Consider the following 15,653-nt stretch of genomic DNA (forward strand, 5'->3'; position numbering starts at 1 on the left):
GTAAAGGACCATCATAGAAACTAAGAGAATCAAATAACCCAAATAATTCAAATGGTTTCAAGTGATCGAAATACTGTGACATAAACATGTATATATATATATATATATATATATATATATATATATATATATATATATATATATATATATATATATATATATATATATATATATATATATATATATATATTATATATATATATATATATTATATATATATATATATATATTATATATATATATATATATATATATTATATATATATATATATTATATATATATATATTATATATATATATATATATATATATATATATATATATATATATATATATATATATATTATATATATATATATATATATATATATATATATATATATATATATATATATATGCGCATTTGCATAAGTATACTTATATACAAATTTACATATTCATATGTACATCTATGTGTATTTATATGTATATAAATGACAAAGGAAAGCTAAACTAATGAGTTAGACGTGCCATTTATTGTTGATTATTTGTATCATATTAAAGGGATAGAAAGCTAAAAAAAAGTTTTCATCATAGTTCTCAAAGCCATAGGAAATTATAACAATAGCAGCTATCATAATGATAATAATTATTATTATAAAGCGCATTTTTTTTTCTTATTGCACCACGACCAAAGAAGCATTTGCATACTGTCCTGATTTGCAGATGAATACATATCGGTGATTCATAATGTACGAGGGAAGGACCTATTCCTTCTGAGAAATATGGTCATTTTGTAATTGTAGGAATCAAGAAGGATTATTGGATGAAGAACATTATATCATGGTATAGTTTCGATTCAGATTTTGTACTTGAACGTTCTATTATGATTTGATTAGTTGCTAAAATCCACGATGTCCGATGGATGTTGTTCAGTTTCTAAATTTCAATATCAGTGATATCGGGTTTCTTTCCTTCATACTTTCAAAGTATTCACTTGTCTTTCGCCACTTCATCTTCCTTAATTGCCAGTTACCAAGTCCCAAGCAGCTTCTGCACCTGAAACAAGCTTTTTTCGAAAATTTTCATTAGTGAGCCCACTGGCAACTAGGCCTATCCCAGTTACGAATTGTGGCCTGGGTTCAGCTACTGGGTGTGGCAATGCCACTGGGAGAGGTCTGGGCATGGCTTCTACTGGCTGGAAGACGACGAACACAGTCACCACGAGGAGTGAGGACAAAACGATCTGGAAAAATGAAAATAAAAAGATTATTGGATCGGCCATGGGAAAAGATGTAAGATAAACAACAGAATCTTTATTATAGAATGATAGAATTTTAGATTACCAGAAAATCAAGAAGTATTACAGAAGCGCACATTAAACGAAGTTCGGCTTTCGATGAAGTAGAAATTGATTTTTATTTGAACAAGATATTGTGTTGATTTTCATCATATGTTGACTCATTAGGGGCAATTTGAATTAAAAGATGTCAATAGGTGTCACCTGGTGTGTCCGCAAGTTGGATAATACTTGCAGGTAAGACAGTGGCCTCACCAGGTAAATCATGAAATGCCTGTAGCACCTAAGTCATAACTTGTTCTAGAGCTTCTGAGGCGTGATTGGTAGCGACCTTTGTTTTTCATTTGAAGAAATTAGGGTTCGATATCCATGTGAGGTAGAAATTGATATATACACATATCTACCCTATATAATAGAGAGCAAGTGTATATATATACATATATATATATATATATATATATATATATATATATATATATATATATATAGATAGATAGATATTATTATCAATTTTACTATTAAAAGCTAAGCTGTAACCCTAGTTGGAGAAGTAAGATGCTATAAGCCCAAGGGTTCCAACAGGAAAAAATAGCCCAGTGACGAAAGGAAACAAGGAAATAAGAAACTATAAGAGAAAAATAAACAATCTAAATAAAATATTTCGAGAAAACAACATTAAATCGGATCCTTCACATAAAAAAAAAATTTTTTAAATGCAGTACAAAAGCCTCATACAAGTCCTTATTCATATCTTCGATTTGACCAATTTCTATTACCACGCTGGCCAACTGCGAAATGGTGATGGTGTTACACTAGTCTGATTGCTCACAGCAAACCAACCTAGTATGGGTGGGCCTGACTTGTACAGCTTTGCTGATCATAGCAATACACAAACCCTTTCACTACGTTAAGAAAGGGATATATATATATATATATATATATATATATATATATATATATATATATATATATATATATATTACTAAATCACGAATATACCAATATATTAACCCACAGTATCTTCACCTCAGTTTTGGATGATGTTTTTAGAATTACGTCATCATGCTTGGTTTAGTTTATACAGTCATTTGTGTTTTCAACCTTTTTAGATATATGACATACATGAATACAATTTCGTAATTCAAGAATTACACTAAAAATAAAACATTTATTTTTTAAAAAATATTCATCTATTGAATTGCAAAATAATTCATAATGTCTAAAGCAATATAAAAAATGTCAAGCGTTTATTTCTCATTGTTCTTCCTGGCCAGATTTTGGTGAAAATACGATGATAGTGTCTAGTATTCAGTTCTGAATGTAAACAAAATTCTGCTAACAAAGTTTTGAAATAAAAAGTGAGAGAAACCCGATTCCAGTATTCTAAACAATTGGAATCTTTTTATATTGATATAGACTCCGTGATGTATGAGATACACAAAGCAGTGAACATTTAGAATGCGTTTCTATTGAAATCCTAATATGACGGAAATATTTCCCCCTTACAGAACATCAGTGTTTCGCAAGTTTGAATATCGGGATGCACGAAATAAACCCCCCCCCCCAAAAAAAGGGTATTTTTTTCTTATCTGATATCCAATTTTTGAAGTTAGAATTTACTCAACGAAAATATTTTTTAGACTTACCGATTTCATGATGAGAAACTGTAGAAGCACAGTTCTTCTTGTACGTTCTATTCTTGAGGTTCAGACAGGAAGACCACTAACGGCCCCTTACTCATGCAGGTATTTATATCATGAGACGCCTTCCCACCCCGTTCCCTCATCATCCCACAGGGGATGGAATCCAGTGGGAGTAGTCGGTCTTACTGAGTCTCTGGGCGGAGCTTATAATCATGCATTTAGATCCAAGGTCTTTTAGACCTTGGTTACACCCAAAACCAAGGTTGCCCAAAACATTGCGATCTTCTGGGCTGAACTAGGGGAATTTACCACTTCGCTTTTGCATACTTGACAAAAAAAAGAAAGAAAAAAAAAGAGGATTGATTTACGAAAAGTACATATTTTTCTATATGTTTAAGATTGATCTATTATCAGTGGCATTTATATTATTATTAGATGATTGCTCCCGTGTTTGGGCACCAAAGATATATAATTATAAGATGATGGCTCCCGAGTCTGGGCACCAAAAGTATATTTTTATGGTCCCACGAGTCTGGGAACCAAACATATAATATGATATAAACTATGGCTGGCAAGCTAAACAACCTCTCGAATTCCGAACTCGCCTGTTTGCTTTTACATTAAATGTGCTACACTAGGAAATATTAATACCCGAACTCTGAGACAGTTAAATAACGCCCAGACAGCAATGTATAAAACACTGAATATCCAAAGGTCTCTTAAGTACACTCAAAAGATAAAACTGGGTAATTATTCTTAAGAATTATTCCAACAACTCTAACTACGATTCTTTAACAGGATACAAGCGAATACCAATTTAAACACTGGCGATTGGAATGATACACTCTTTACAAAAATAAATATATTCTATATAAATTACAACACTGAAAAGAATTTATAAAAACAAAATAAATCATTCGAAATATTAAGTCTGAACAAAACTTAGATTAAGACAAAAATATTACGACCTGAAAATTATATAATTACTTGAAATACTATATCTGCATAAAAAAAAGGAATAATACTTATGAAAATTATACAATCACTTGTTTCACTTGAAATTAAATCCGAATACAATGTTCAAGTTTGATACTTAAGGAAAATAGATAACCAGATCACGATACAATTACCTTTCACCTTACTACATACCAATATCGCATGGGTTTCCTATTCGTGACCTCATGGTGGCTACTTCTATTTAGAATACCTGTATATATATATATGTATATATATATATATATATATATATATATATATATATAAACATATATATATGTATATATATATATATATATTGTAAATTATGTATTATATTACATTTATACAATATTATATATATATATATATATATATATACAATGTTATATATAATATATATATAATTTAAATAGTATATATTATATATATATGTACTGTATATGTATATATATATATATATGTATATATATAATATATAATATATATTATATATATATATATTATGTATATTATATATATACATATACATATATTTACATTTACATATATATATATACATATATACATAGATATACATATACATATACATATACCTCCATACCTTTGGTATATTGTTGGCTGGAACTCTTACTACGGACATTCATAGAATATAGCAACTCCGTTGTTACCAGATATAGTTATGATTTCACACGTGGTGTTTGCAGCTTTGTTCCTGTTTAGGGGCTTTCAAGGTCTGCCTTCCTATTTAGAAATAGGCAAACGTGTTCCCTAGTAATAGGATACATTTGAAGTTGTGTCCCGCATGTGTATATTTTCTTTTATTTTACAATCTCTAATAACAAAAATGAATTATTGGGTTCTTCTTACTCATAGGAAGAAGATAATAAAGATAGAAAATGAAAGGCCATTAAAAACAATCTTTATAATTATTTAAGCCTACTATGTTAGTTCAAAGAATTCAAAGATATATGGTTGTTATATATACACGATATCTTCGGATAGTCGATTCCGGGGGTTGGAACACCGTAATACCTGACGGTAATTCCCTTGTAATTTCAATCGAAGAATTGATATATAGACGTTGTCAAAAGGAACTTCCATCAGGACGACATGGCTCGAGCCCAAAAATATATATTTATATACATATATATATATATATATATATACTGTATATATACATATAAATATATATATATATATATATATATTTATATATATATATATATATATATATATATATATATATATATATATATATATATATATGTGTATATGTGTGTGTGTGTGTCCTTTCTGAGTGGGAATACCATAATGTGGTGAAAGGGTTTGTGTGTCACCATGATCAGAAAAGCTGTATTACTGAGGGACACCCATGCTAGTTTGGTTTGCTGTGAGCGATCAGGCAAAAGTCTCCCGACCATAACCATTCTGCAGTGACCGCGCTGTGATAAGAACGGGCTAAACCCCAGACATGAATTAAGACATGTCTGACCCCTTTGTCCTGCAGTGGACTAGAAACGGCTGAATTAGTTATTGTTATTACTGCATATGTCTTTATATATATATATATATATATATATATATATATATATATATATATATATATATATATGATATTTTGTATGCAATATATGTGAAACTTTGGTATTCTGACTCAGCAACATGTGTAATCTCTTTTCGAATCACCATGCTGGTCATATACGTACAGTATGTTTTTATATTGGTTTTTGGGATATCCTTAAGAAATGATTGCAGGTGGCATGCTTTCATACCAAAATTCCCACGGGAATGTATTTTGCTACACATGCTCCCTGACTGTACCATCATGCCATGCCCGACGACTCATGAACATCCGCATCTCAAGGTTGGAGGTTTGGAAAGTTACCAGAAGCATCCCATCTAAGGGGGACAGTGGAATACATGATACAAATCATTGGTTCACTGCAAAAAAAGTAAAGTTAAATTCTGTAGAAGGATAGAATCCTAAGCAAAGTATTTGTATCGTGTAGTAAACGCTTATTTACGAATACCACAAAGAATATCAGAAAATTGATAATGCCTTCCTTAGGAAATCATAGAAATGGGTGGTGTTACTATGTATGGGATACTTAAATAAATGTATTTCTATGGAATTCTTGAAGAAAAAGTAAATAGGTTTGTGTATATGGGACTGGACACACTTACGTAAATATATAAAAAGGACTTATTAGTAATAAAACAAATTGATTTAGTAATAAAGATTATTTGAAACATGAAATATAGTATTCGCTTAGCCAAAAATGCAATAACCTAAATTTCCAAAGGTGGTCCCCTCAAGTTCAAGGTCGGTTTCTTTATAAGTTAATATGGCCATGTAATTTCCTAAAATGAGGATTTTGCTAGAAATTATTTTATTGAGTTACACCCACTTACAAGATCAATATAATTAGATAATATGAAGATCTAACCCTTCCAATAAGTCAACACATAATGCGCCTTCCTTGCAGGGACACCAATAAATTCTATTAGACCGGGTGATGCAAAACTTTTTTCAATTATGAAGGGGAAAACCAGGAGTGTTTATAAAGTCTCTCTCTCTCTCTCTCTCTCTCTCTCTCTCTCTCTCTCTCTCTCTCTCTCTCTCTCTCTCTCATTTCATAAGTTAATGATTTTCGTTTTCTCATTACACGCACCGGTAATTATCGTTTGTTCAACTGAACAACAGAGTGCGTTGAAAAATCTCTGAAGGTAGTCGTAAGCTATCCGACAAGAAACTCTTCTTGTGAGGGAGGGATAGTCGGGGAGGGGGTGAATGCAATTTAAGAAATCTGCAAGCCAGGAGCCGGCTAGACGGGTCTCCAGGTAACCTTGAATAGAAACGCGCGGTGACTCGCCCTGACGCCCTCTATAAAGCAGAAAGATACTGAACATCTATTTTCGCTGATTGTTTTCTACTTACTAAATTTATAGCCATTTCATAAACGTTATGGAATGGAAAACAAAGGTTCAGGGTTTTCATGAACGTTGACCGTAGAATTATTAGCAGCATGAAACACCATGGAAGATGATCCTTAATCCTTTGAAATCAGGTATTATTTTATGAAGAAGTTATTCTTACTAGAATAGTCTCCTTTTTACCAACAAAATTGAATAATTACAAGTCAACATTTACTAAAGTTTGTGATCAGAAAATTACAGGTTTCCTTTCAACGTATGTTTCTTTCTACCTTCCATTGTTTTGTGCCCGTGACTTAAAACCAACTTCAAATAGATTAAGTAACCGTAAGAATTTTTGAAATATCAAAGCATGAGAGACTGACCTCACTGATAGAAATGTCATTGGAGAAAATCTGTAAAACCGAGGCAAATGGAGCCTGTAAGACCACGATTATTGATTGATTATTAGCTATTATCTGGCATCGTAACTGTAAGACCACGAAGCTTTAACAGAAAAAAATAATATTGTCCAGTTGACAATAAATGGTTTAAGGTATAATCCAAATCCTTCGTTTGAGAATTGACAGAAATGTGGAGGATTAAGACAAATTGTGTTGCAAAGCTACAGAAATCTCACGATAGAGAAAACGAAAATGAAACAGAATTGTTAGATCAAATGGAGAGTAGGAAGAGTGTTCTGTTAAACAAGAAGGCAAGAAGAAAATTGATTATTTTCTGATGACTGCCGAAACTTGTATGTTATGTATTCGTAACAGTATGCGCTTATAAAAGCAATATCTTTTATAAGTTGTTTTCCAAATTATGAATGATGTTTAGGATAGAATTATTGAATAATTGGAACAATTTTAGAGGCTAATTATTCTTTTTATCGAAAGTTTAACATGCTTGTAAATACGTGATGCCGAAATTAAAACAATAAGTTCGAATTGAAATGCTTACGGGTTGTGAAGAAATGGCAGCAGCTATTTTTCTAGATTAACTTAGTTGTAATCTTGCCAATGGTATTCATTTTATCACGATTAAAAAATTTTAATTGAAAAAGGCAAACATCCACTACATCAGCCTTATCATTATTATTATCATTATTTTTATTATCAACATCATTATTATCTTAAATATTATTATATGCATTATTATTCCTTCCAATAACAGTGATTTATTTCATAGCAACATCATGTGTTTGGTTTTAATATATTTGTAACATAATCAACAAAATACGCTACTATATTACACCGTTTGGCACCTCCTTTGCTCCTATGATACATTCAGTGCATTCAACAAAGTTTTTACTTCGTTTTACTCAAACAGGATTTAGTGTAGTAATGTAGCAAGTAATTATGCTCCAAAATCTAATATCAAAATTATATCTAGTCATTCGTGTGATTAATGCTTGAAGATTAAGTGAATAATAACACTTTCTGTCATTTATAATTACATATATATATATATATATATATATATATATATATATATATATATATAATACACACACACACACATATATATATATATATATATATATATATATATATATATATATATATATATATATATATATATATATATATATATATATATATATATATATATATATATATATATATATATATATATATATATATATATATATATATATATATATATATATGTATGTATGTATATGTGAATATATATACATACATATAGTAATGAATGCCATTTACATTCAAGAAAACTTCAAGCTTAAAAGAAAGATGACAAGCTTGCTCTCCTCAATAAATATAGATCAAGTGCTGAATTTTCTTCCTTATTTTTTATACTTTTATTATTTTACCCTCGAAAAGTTAAAGTTTTACTGGAATGTAATGATTTTCGTTTAGCCCTGCGCAGAGGTATTGGGTAACGTACAGAAAGTTGTCCTTTGCGGAGATAGGAAATCTGAAACGGCTCAGTGCGTGGGACCTCATTATTTTGACCTGGGCCATTGCCGGAGGTCATAATGTTTATCCAATCAGAAGTCATTCACTCAAAATTCAAGCTGGATGATGGTAGCATAAAAATGGCGCTGAGTTACTTGTTCTTTACTGATCAGATGGCAACATATTGTACCAACCGTGTGTCATACGATCGTATATAGTAACGGCATTTCATTTTGTGTATATATTATGCTTGCATCTTCGCTTTCCCCTCGCACTGACAAGAACCTGAAATAACATGGCTGTTTTTCTTATCGTTAACTGTTAACCGGTGAGCTTTTCGGTTGAACATGAAATTGCCTGTTATGTCTTTTGTACCCTTTTTGCTTGGAGTCTATGTATATAAAAGCGAGTGTTCCGTAATAAAGTTATTCAGTTGCTTTCATTCCACCTTCGATTCACAACCTTCTCTCAGCTCGTCACATTGGTGACCCTGGAAGTCAACTCGCTCCTCCCACCTTCCACCCCCCCCTCGCCCCTCCGTCATTGGTACTATGGCGCACTCCACGGAAGTTGGCGCTGTCCCATTGAAACTTTCGTCGTTCGCCAGCGGAGAGTCCTTTGCTTGGTTTCAGTGTGCAGCCTCCAGTTTCGCATCAAGGGCGTGACTCACTCAACCACCAAAGCAGAATATGTTCTCGCGGCCATACCCAAGGACACCTTCCCGGAAATATCCGACTGGCTTTGTGAACAAGGAAACACCCCCAATAGTGTATGACGCCCTCAAAACATACCTTCTGCAGTAGTACTCGCCGTTGCCAGCCGCCCGTATAGCAAAGCTTTTTCAGCTCTCTCAACAACCGTTGGCGGACCAAAGGGCTTCGCTTGCCCTCAGGGAAATGATCAGTATCGCTCGCCTGCAATCTGCTGCAGACGGCTCTCCTCGTGAGGTGAACCTACTTCGTACCCTTTGGATACGCTGTTTGCCCAAACCTTTACGCGCTGCCTTACCCGATGTCGATAGGTTACCCATAAAGGACTTGATGACCAAAGCCGACGCCCTTATGGACGACAGCCACACGACCTTCAAGACCTCCATCAACGCCTCCACTCTTAACGAAGAGGACGCCTATTCATTGTCAACCGAAGCTGACATGAATGCCGTAGGACATACACGCCTACCCCGTGACGTGCCGAAGCGGTAACAAAGCCACCCACCACTCGCACGCTCCCCAACCAACGACTTGTACAGCCACTTACTGCCTCCCATCGGCCACACTTTTGCTACTACCACAACAGATTCGGGGCAGCCACAAAGAAATGTGCCAAGGATTGTCAGTGGCCAAAAAACGTGTTAGTAGACCATCGCTCGTGGCGGTGACCTCCCGTGTTTCTAATCTTTTCTTTTTACATTATGCAGGAACGGGCGTGTGATTTTTGGTAGACACGAGTACTTGTCGTTCTCTTTTGCCAAGGGAACTCTTCAGGACACGACGTAGTCTGTCTACATCTGCCGACGTCCGCTTGGTAGCTGCTAACGGATCTGCAATACCCACCTACGGTTTCGAGAACCTCACATTATCGTTTGGAAATGGTTAATTTAATTGGAAGTTTCTCGTTGCTGACGTCACATTGCCAATCCTCGGTGCGGATTTCCTCTCTCATTTCCACCTTCTGGTCGATGTCGCCCACCGACGATTGGTCAACGCAGACTCGTACTTGTCGACACCTCTTCAACCCGCCCCCTCCAACCTCGCTCTCCACATCAGCCACCCACGGATGCCTACGCCCACCTCCTCACGTCGTACCCGGAATTTTTCCTTCCAGAACTTCGCCAAACACCCACGGCTTCTGCCAAGCACGGTATTTATCACTATATCAAGACAACGGGACCCCCAGTCTTCGCAAAATTCAGATATCTGGCACTGGAACGATTGGCAGCCGCCAAACAGACGTTGGCTGAAATGGAGGAAATGGGCCTTTGCCAAAAGGCCTCCAGCCCATGGTCATCACCCTTACACATCGTTACACATCGTTCCGTCCTTGCGGGGATTACAGGCGCCTGAACATGCAAACAGAACCGGATTACTACCCCCTCCCAAACATCGCCGACGTGACCTCCAACCTGCACAAAACGAAGGTTTTCTCCACGCTCGACCTCCTGAAGGAGTATTATCAGGTGCCTATGAACCCAGAAGACATCCCCAATACCGCCATCACCACTCCGTTTGGTACATAAACCTTCAATTACTCCAGTTTTGGCCTTCGTAACGCTGGGGACACTTTGCTTCCTCTCATGGATGGTATCTTAGGGAACCTCCCCTTCTGTGTATGTTATTTGGACGACATGCTTATGTTCTCTTCCTCAAAAGAGGAACACCTGCGCATCGTGCTCGACCGCCTGCAACAAAACGGCCTTCTATTCTGGTACGATAAGTGTACCTTTGGCGCCAACGAAGTGTCGTTCTTAGGGCACCGCATCACTCCTGAAGTAGTATGAGTCCATCCCCTCCCTGTGAAGGTAGCAGCCGTTCTGGACTTCCCCACGCCCTCAACCGTCAAAGCTCTGCAGGAATTCTTGGGCATGATCAACTATTATCACTGTTTTCTGCCAGCCATTGCTGCCACTCTTGCTCCCCTCTACGCCTCCCTCAAGGGCAAGCCAAAGGACCTGAAGTGGGGTCCCCTTCAAAAAGCGGCCTTCTGCAATGCAAAGAAGGCACTATCAACCGTTGCAGCTCTCACTTTTCCTATCCCACATGCCCCTCTCCTTCTCTCCACCAATGCCAGCGACATCGCTATTGGTGCAATACTCGAGCAGGTGGTCAACGGCTCGCCCTGCTCATTGGCCTTCTTCAGCAGAAAACTGTCCAAGGCAGAATCGGGTTATTCTACCTTCGATTGCGAATTGCTGGCGGTGCACTTGGCTGTCCGTCACTTTCGCCATTTCTTAGAAGGTACCCCTTACGTCATTGGCACAGACCACAGGCCTCTGGTGCACGCCTTCACTTGACAGTCTGACGCCTGGTCCGCCCGTCAACGCTTAAATCTCTCCGCCGTGGCTGAATACAATTGCATCCTTCAAAACGTCCCTGGGAAAATGAATCCCGTTGCCGATGCCCTGTCAAGAAACACGTTGGCTGCCGTTTAACTGGGATTGGACTACAACGCCTTGGCTGAAGCCCAACGACAGGATCCAGAGTATCAAGCATGTAGGACATACTGCACGTCCCTCCGTTGGGAAGACTTCTCCCTTGAAGACTCCAACACCACCCTCCTCTGTGACGTCAGTACTGGTAGACCATGACCTTGGATTCCTGCTCCCATGCGCTGGCAGGTGTTTGATTTTATTCACGGCCTTTCACATCCCTCGTGCCGTTCTACTGCATAGCTGCTGAAGACGAAGTTCATTTGGCAGGTAATTTCTAAGGATGCTAAGGATTGGGTCCGCGTCTGTACTTCTTGCCAAACTTCCAAAGTACATCGACACACGCATTCAGGAGTGGGCACCTTTCCTCAACCTCAGCGTCGTTTCGCCCACATTCACGTCGACGTTTTAGGCCCCCTACCCACATCGCAAGGACATCGTTACCTGTTTACCGTCATCGACCACTCCACTCCTTGGCCTGAAGCCATTTCCATGGAAACTGCAACGTCCGCCTCATGTACATCTGCCTTACTCTCAGGATGGATTGCAAGATTTGGTATCCGTGAGCATATTATTTTTGACAGGGGTACCACTTTCACCTCTCAATTGTGGACATCATTAGCGAATCTCCTGGGCATCACCTTACATCAGACATCTGCCTACAACCCCGCTGCCAATGGAATGGTTGTACGTTTTCATCGCACCCTCAAAGCAGCTTTGATATCCCGCTGCAAGGATTCCAACTGGTTTACTCAGCTTCCCTGGGTCCTCCTGGGAATAAGGACCACTCCTAAAGACACCCTCGACGTCTCGGCAGCTGAAATGGTGTATGGCGACCCGTTGGTCGTCCCTGCCGAATTTTTTCCTTCTGCAACCTCTTCCGACGATCTCCAGCGCACACATCACGTCGTGGGAAAATTTACTATATGCCGCCAGACTTACAAGCCCTCAGCGAAGGATCACATACCGACAGACTTACACTCTGCAACGCACGTCTTCCCACGCAACGACACTAGCAAGCCACCGCTAATGCCCCCTTACACAGGCCCTTTCCTTGTGATCCGACGCAGTCAGAAAGCATTCCTACTAAACATTCGTGGCAAAGAAGACTGGGTCTCCATTGATCGTCTAAAACCTGCTTATCTCCTGCCAAGTGACCCGCCTACAGTTGGCCTCTCTAGATAAGGGTGCTGCCATGGGTAGATAGAATAATATAGAAAGGAATGTTAAAACATGTGAATTTTCTACTCTTAAGAAGCAGAGAGAGGAAGTCCCGCTAGTGTTTACTGGAAACTGTCACCGTCGTTGATGGAGATCAAGATATTTGTTAGATGTGCCTAGATCAGCAGACCTTAGGCATAACGATCGTCTGTTTGTAGCAATCCGAGGGCGCCAGCGTTATGGAAGGACAAGGAGAGCCTGTTGTCGCCGAAGAATATACATTAACGGAAGGTAAACACATGTCTCATTTCAATTATAGCGCCATATGGATCATGATTACACCAGCAGATCATTCGGGAAGGTGCGATCAAAGAGGCGTAGTTTTAAGGAAAACCAATGAGGATGAAGAAAGGAGAAAATTTCCCTATATGGAATTGTCCATAGTTAACCCCTCCCATAATGGGGTATATAAACTTCAACGAGAACGAGATAAGGGGAGTACAAAAAATAGAACGAGAGGACGAGAGAGAGAACGAGAGAGAAGATGCTCAGAAAAAGAGAGAGAACGTAAGGACCAGAATGCAGACGTGACCAGCCTTACAACAACTTGTCCGAGATATCAGAACGAGTTGACTCTGGTCGTTATTACCAACCACGAAACGCCCAGACCTGAAATATCCACGTTCCTGTCAACCGTCAAGAGCTGCTGGGAAGAGTACCATCTTTTAAGTATTATTTGTCTACTTTCTTGACTGTTCCCCTATTTGCTGGAGTGTAGTTTAATCAGATGATTTTCTTTGTTTAGTTCAGTGTTTCCTAAGTACTCAATTAAGAAACATTGGTCTTTGACTAGTTGTAAATAAAATTATGTTTTCTTTTGCGAGTTTTCTTTCTATATTCCCTTTTTCAATTCGGGTTGTGGTCGAGTTATCCTAATTTGATTATTCAATTCAAAAGAACCTGGTTCGATCACCACGAGGATCGTAACAGGTGCCCTATTTAACATGTACAGTATGTCATTTTTAGGGGGGGGACCCATGTACGAACCGTGTGTCACACGATCGTACATGGTAACGACATTTCATTTTGTGTATATATTATGCTTGTATCTTCACTCTCCCCTCGCACTGACAAGAACCTGAAATATCATGTCTGTTTTTCTCACCGTTAACTGTTAACCTGTGAGCTTTTCGGTTGAACATGAAATTGTCTGTTATGTGTTTTGTGCCCTTTTTGCCTGGAGTCTATGTATATAAAAGCGAGTGTTCCGTAATAAAGTTATTCAGTTGCTTTCATTCCGCCTTTGAGTCACAACCTTCTCTCGGCTCGTCACAATATACCTCTAAGAGCGACTAGTTTGTCCTTTTTACGCGAGTAATTTACGTGGTTTATACAAGAAAGGAATACTTGGTTATTTCTCAGTATTTGTATGAAATGTACTAGTGGTGGAATATGTCATGCTTTCGACGGGAAATCATCAATCAACTTTTCTCAAAAACTGTTTTACGACAAATATTTCTAGATGTACTGTCCTCGGAAGCATTATTTAAAGTGCTCAATATAGATCAGAAGCATTTATTTAATTAAGCAATCGTGTTTACCCACCCAAAACCTGTCCAACACAACAACTGCAGTCATTATGAGTCTTGCCGCCAAATTAGTCCACTTTACCTCTCCCCATCTTCGCCATCTTAGCCCGTCCCATCCACCAAAAAAAAAAAAAAAAAAAAATATCTATTATAACCAGAATAGGAAAAATCTTTGAGAAATAGTTATTTTTCACTTTTGGCAACAAGTTTCTGTAAGGATTTCGAATGTGACACCTACTTTAAGGAGTAGATTTTTCACAGGGGAGGAGATACGAGTTGTAGAAGTCTATAGCTCAATAATCTCATCAACTATGCAACAATTAAAAGTATGAATGTAGCAGTGACTGTCATGTTTTTTCTGTGGAACCGCCCCTTTTATGGGGAACTGCCTGATATTGAATAAGCACACAATTATACACAACAAATGCAACCGTTTCTAGTCCACTGGAGGACAAAGGCCTTAGACATGTCCTTATTCATGTCTGGGGTTTGGCCAGTTATAATCACCATGCGGGCCAATTACAGGTTGGTGATGATGGAAGACATCAGTCTGGTCGTTCACAGCAAACCAACATAATAGCCTATGGGTGGTCCTAGTACAGCTTTGCTGATCATCATATGACGATACACAAACCCTTTCACCACGTCACGTTATTCCCCCTCAGAAAGGGAAATATATATCATAATCATCTTCATCATCTCCTCCTATGCCTATTGACGAATTAAATGTTTGGTAAACTAATGTCTCTTGGGGAGTGCGAAGAGCATGACCAAACCATCTCCATCTACCCCTCACCATGATCTCATCCACATATGGCACTCCAAGTAATCTCTCTTTTAGTTTCATTTCTAATCCTGTCCTGCCACTCAACTCAAAATAATCTTCCGAGGGCTTTGTTCTCAAATCTACTAAATCTGTTGGAAATTGTTTCATTGTCATACCACGCTCATGTCCATACAGTAACACCGATCTTACTAAACTGATATATAGCCTGATTTTTATATGTAATTTCAAGCGATTTA

At 37.4% G+C, this 15,653-nt stretch overlaps 3 protein-coding genes and 1 long non-coding RNA gene across 5 annotated transcripts in view; 2 read left to right on the plus strand and 2 right to left on the minus strand.

The window, feature by feature from the left end:
• The window catches only part of LOC137658158 (uncharacterized), a 50,321-nt gene extending 47,307 nt beyond the window's left edge, over nt 1-3,014 (minus strand). Inside the window, exon 1 of the mRNA XM_068392841.1 lies at nt 2,926-3,014. Within this exon, the coding sequence (XP_068248942.1) occupies nt 2,926-2,934 (9 nt within the window). The 5' untranslated portion in view covers nt 2,935-3,014. The remainder of the gene's footprint in view (nt 1-2,925) is intronic.
• Nucleotides 1-15,653, minus strand: part of LOC137658497 (adhesive plaque matrix protein-like) — a 1,563,467-nt gene that overhangs the window by 931,452 nt on the left and 616,362 nt on the right. The gene's annotated exons all lie outside the window — the stretch shown is intronic.
• LOC137658493 (uncharacterized) overlaps nt 1-15,653 on the plus strand; it is a 444,691-nt gene that overhangs the window by 135,393 nt on the left and 293,645 nt on the right. The window lies entirely within an intron of this gene.
• Nucleotides 1-15,653, plus strand: part of LOC137658159 (uncharacterized) — a 167,597-nt gene that overhangs the window by 83,523 nt on the left and 68,421 nt on the right. The window lies entirely within an intron of this gene.

Source organism: Palaemon carinicauda, chromosome 19 (genome assembly GCF_036898095.1).
Source record: "Palaemon carinicauda isolate YSFRI2023 chromosome 19, ASM3689809v2, whole genome shotgun sequence".
In the NCBI taxonomy this organism is placed as follows: domain Eukaryota; kingdom Metazoa; phylum Arthropoda; class Malacostraca; order Decapoda; family Palaemonidae; genus Palaemon; species Palaemon carinicauda.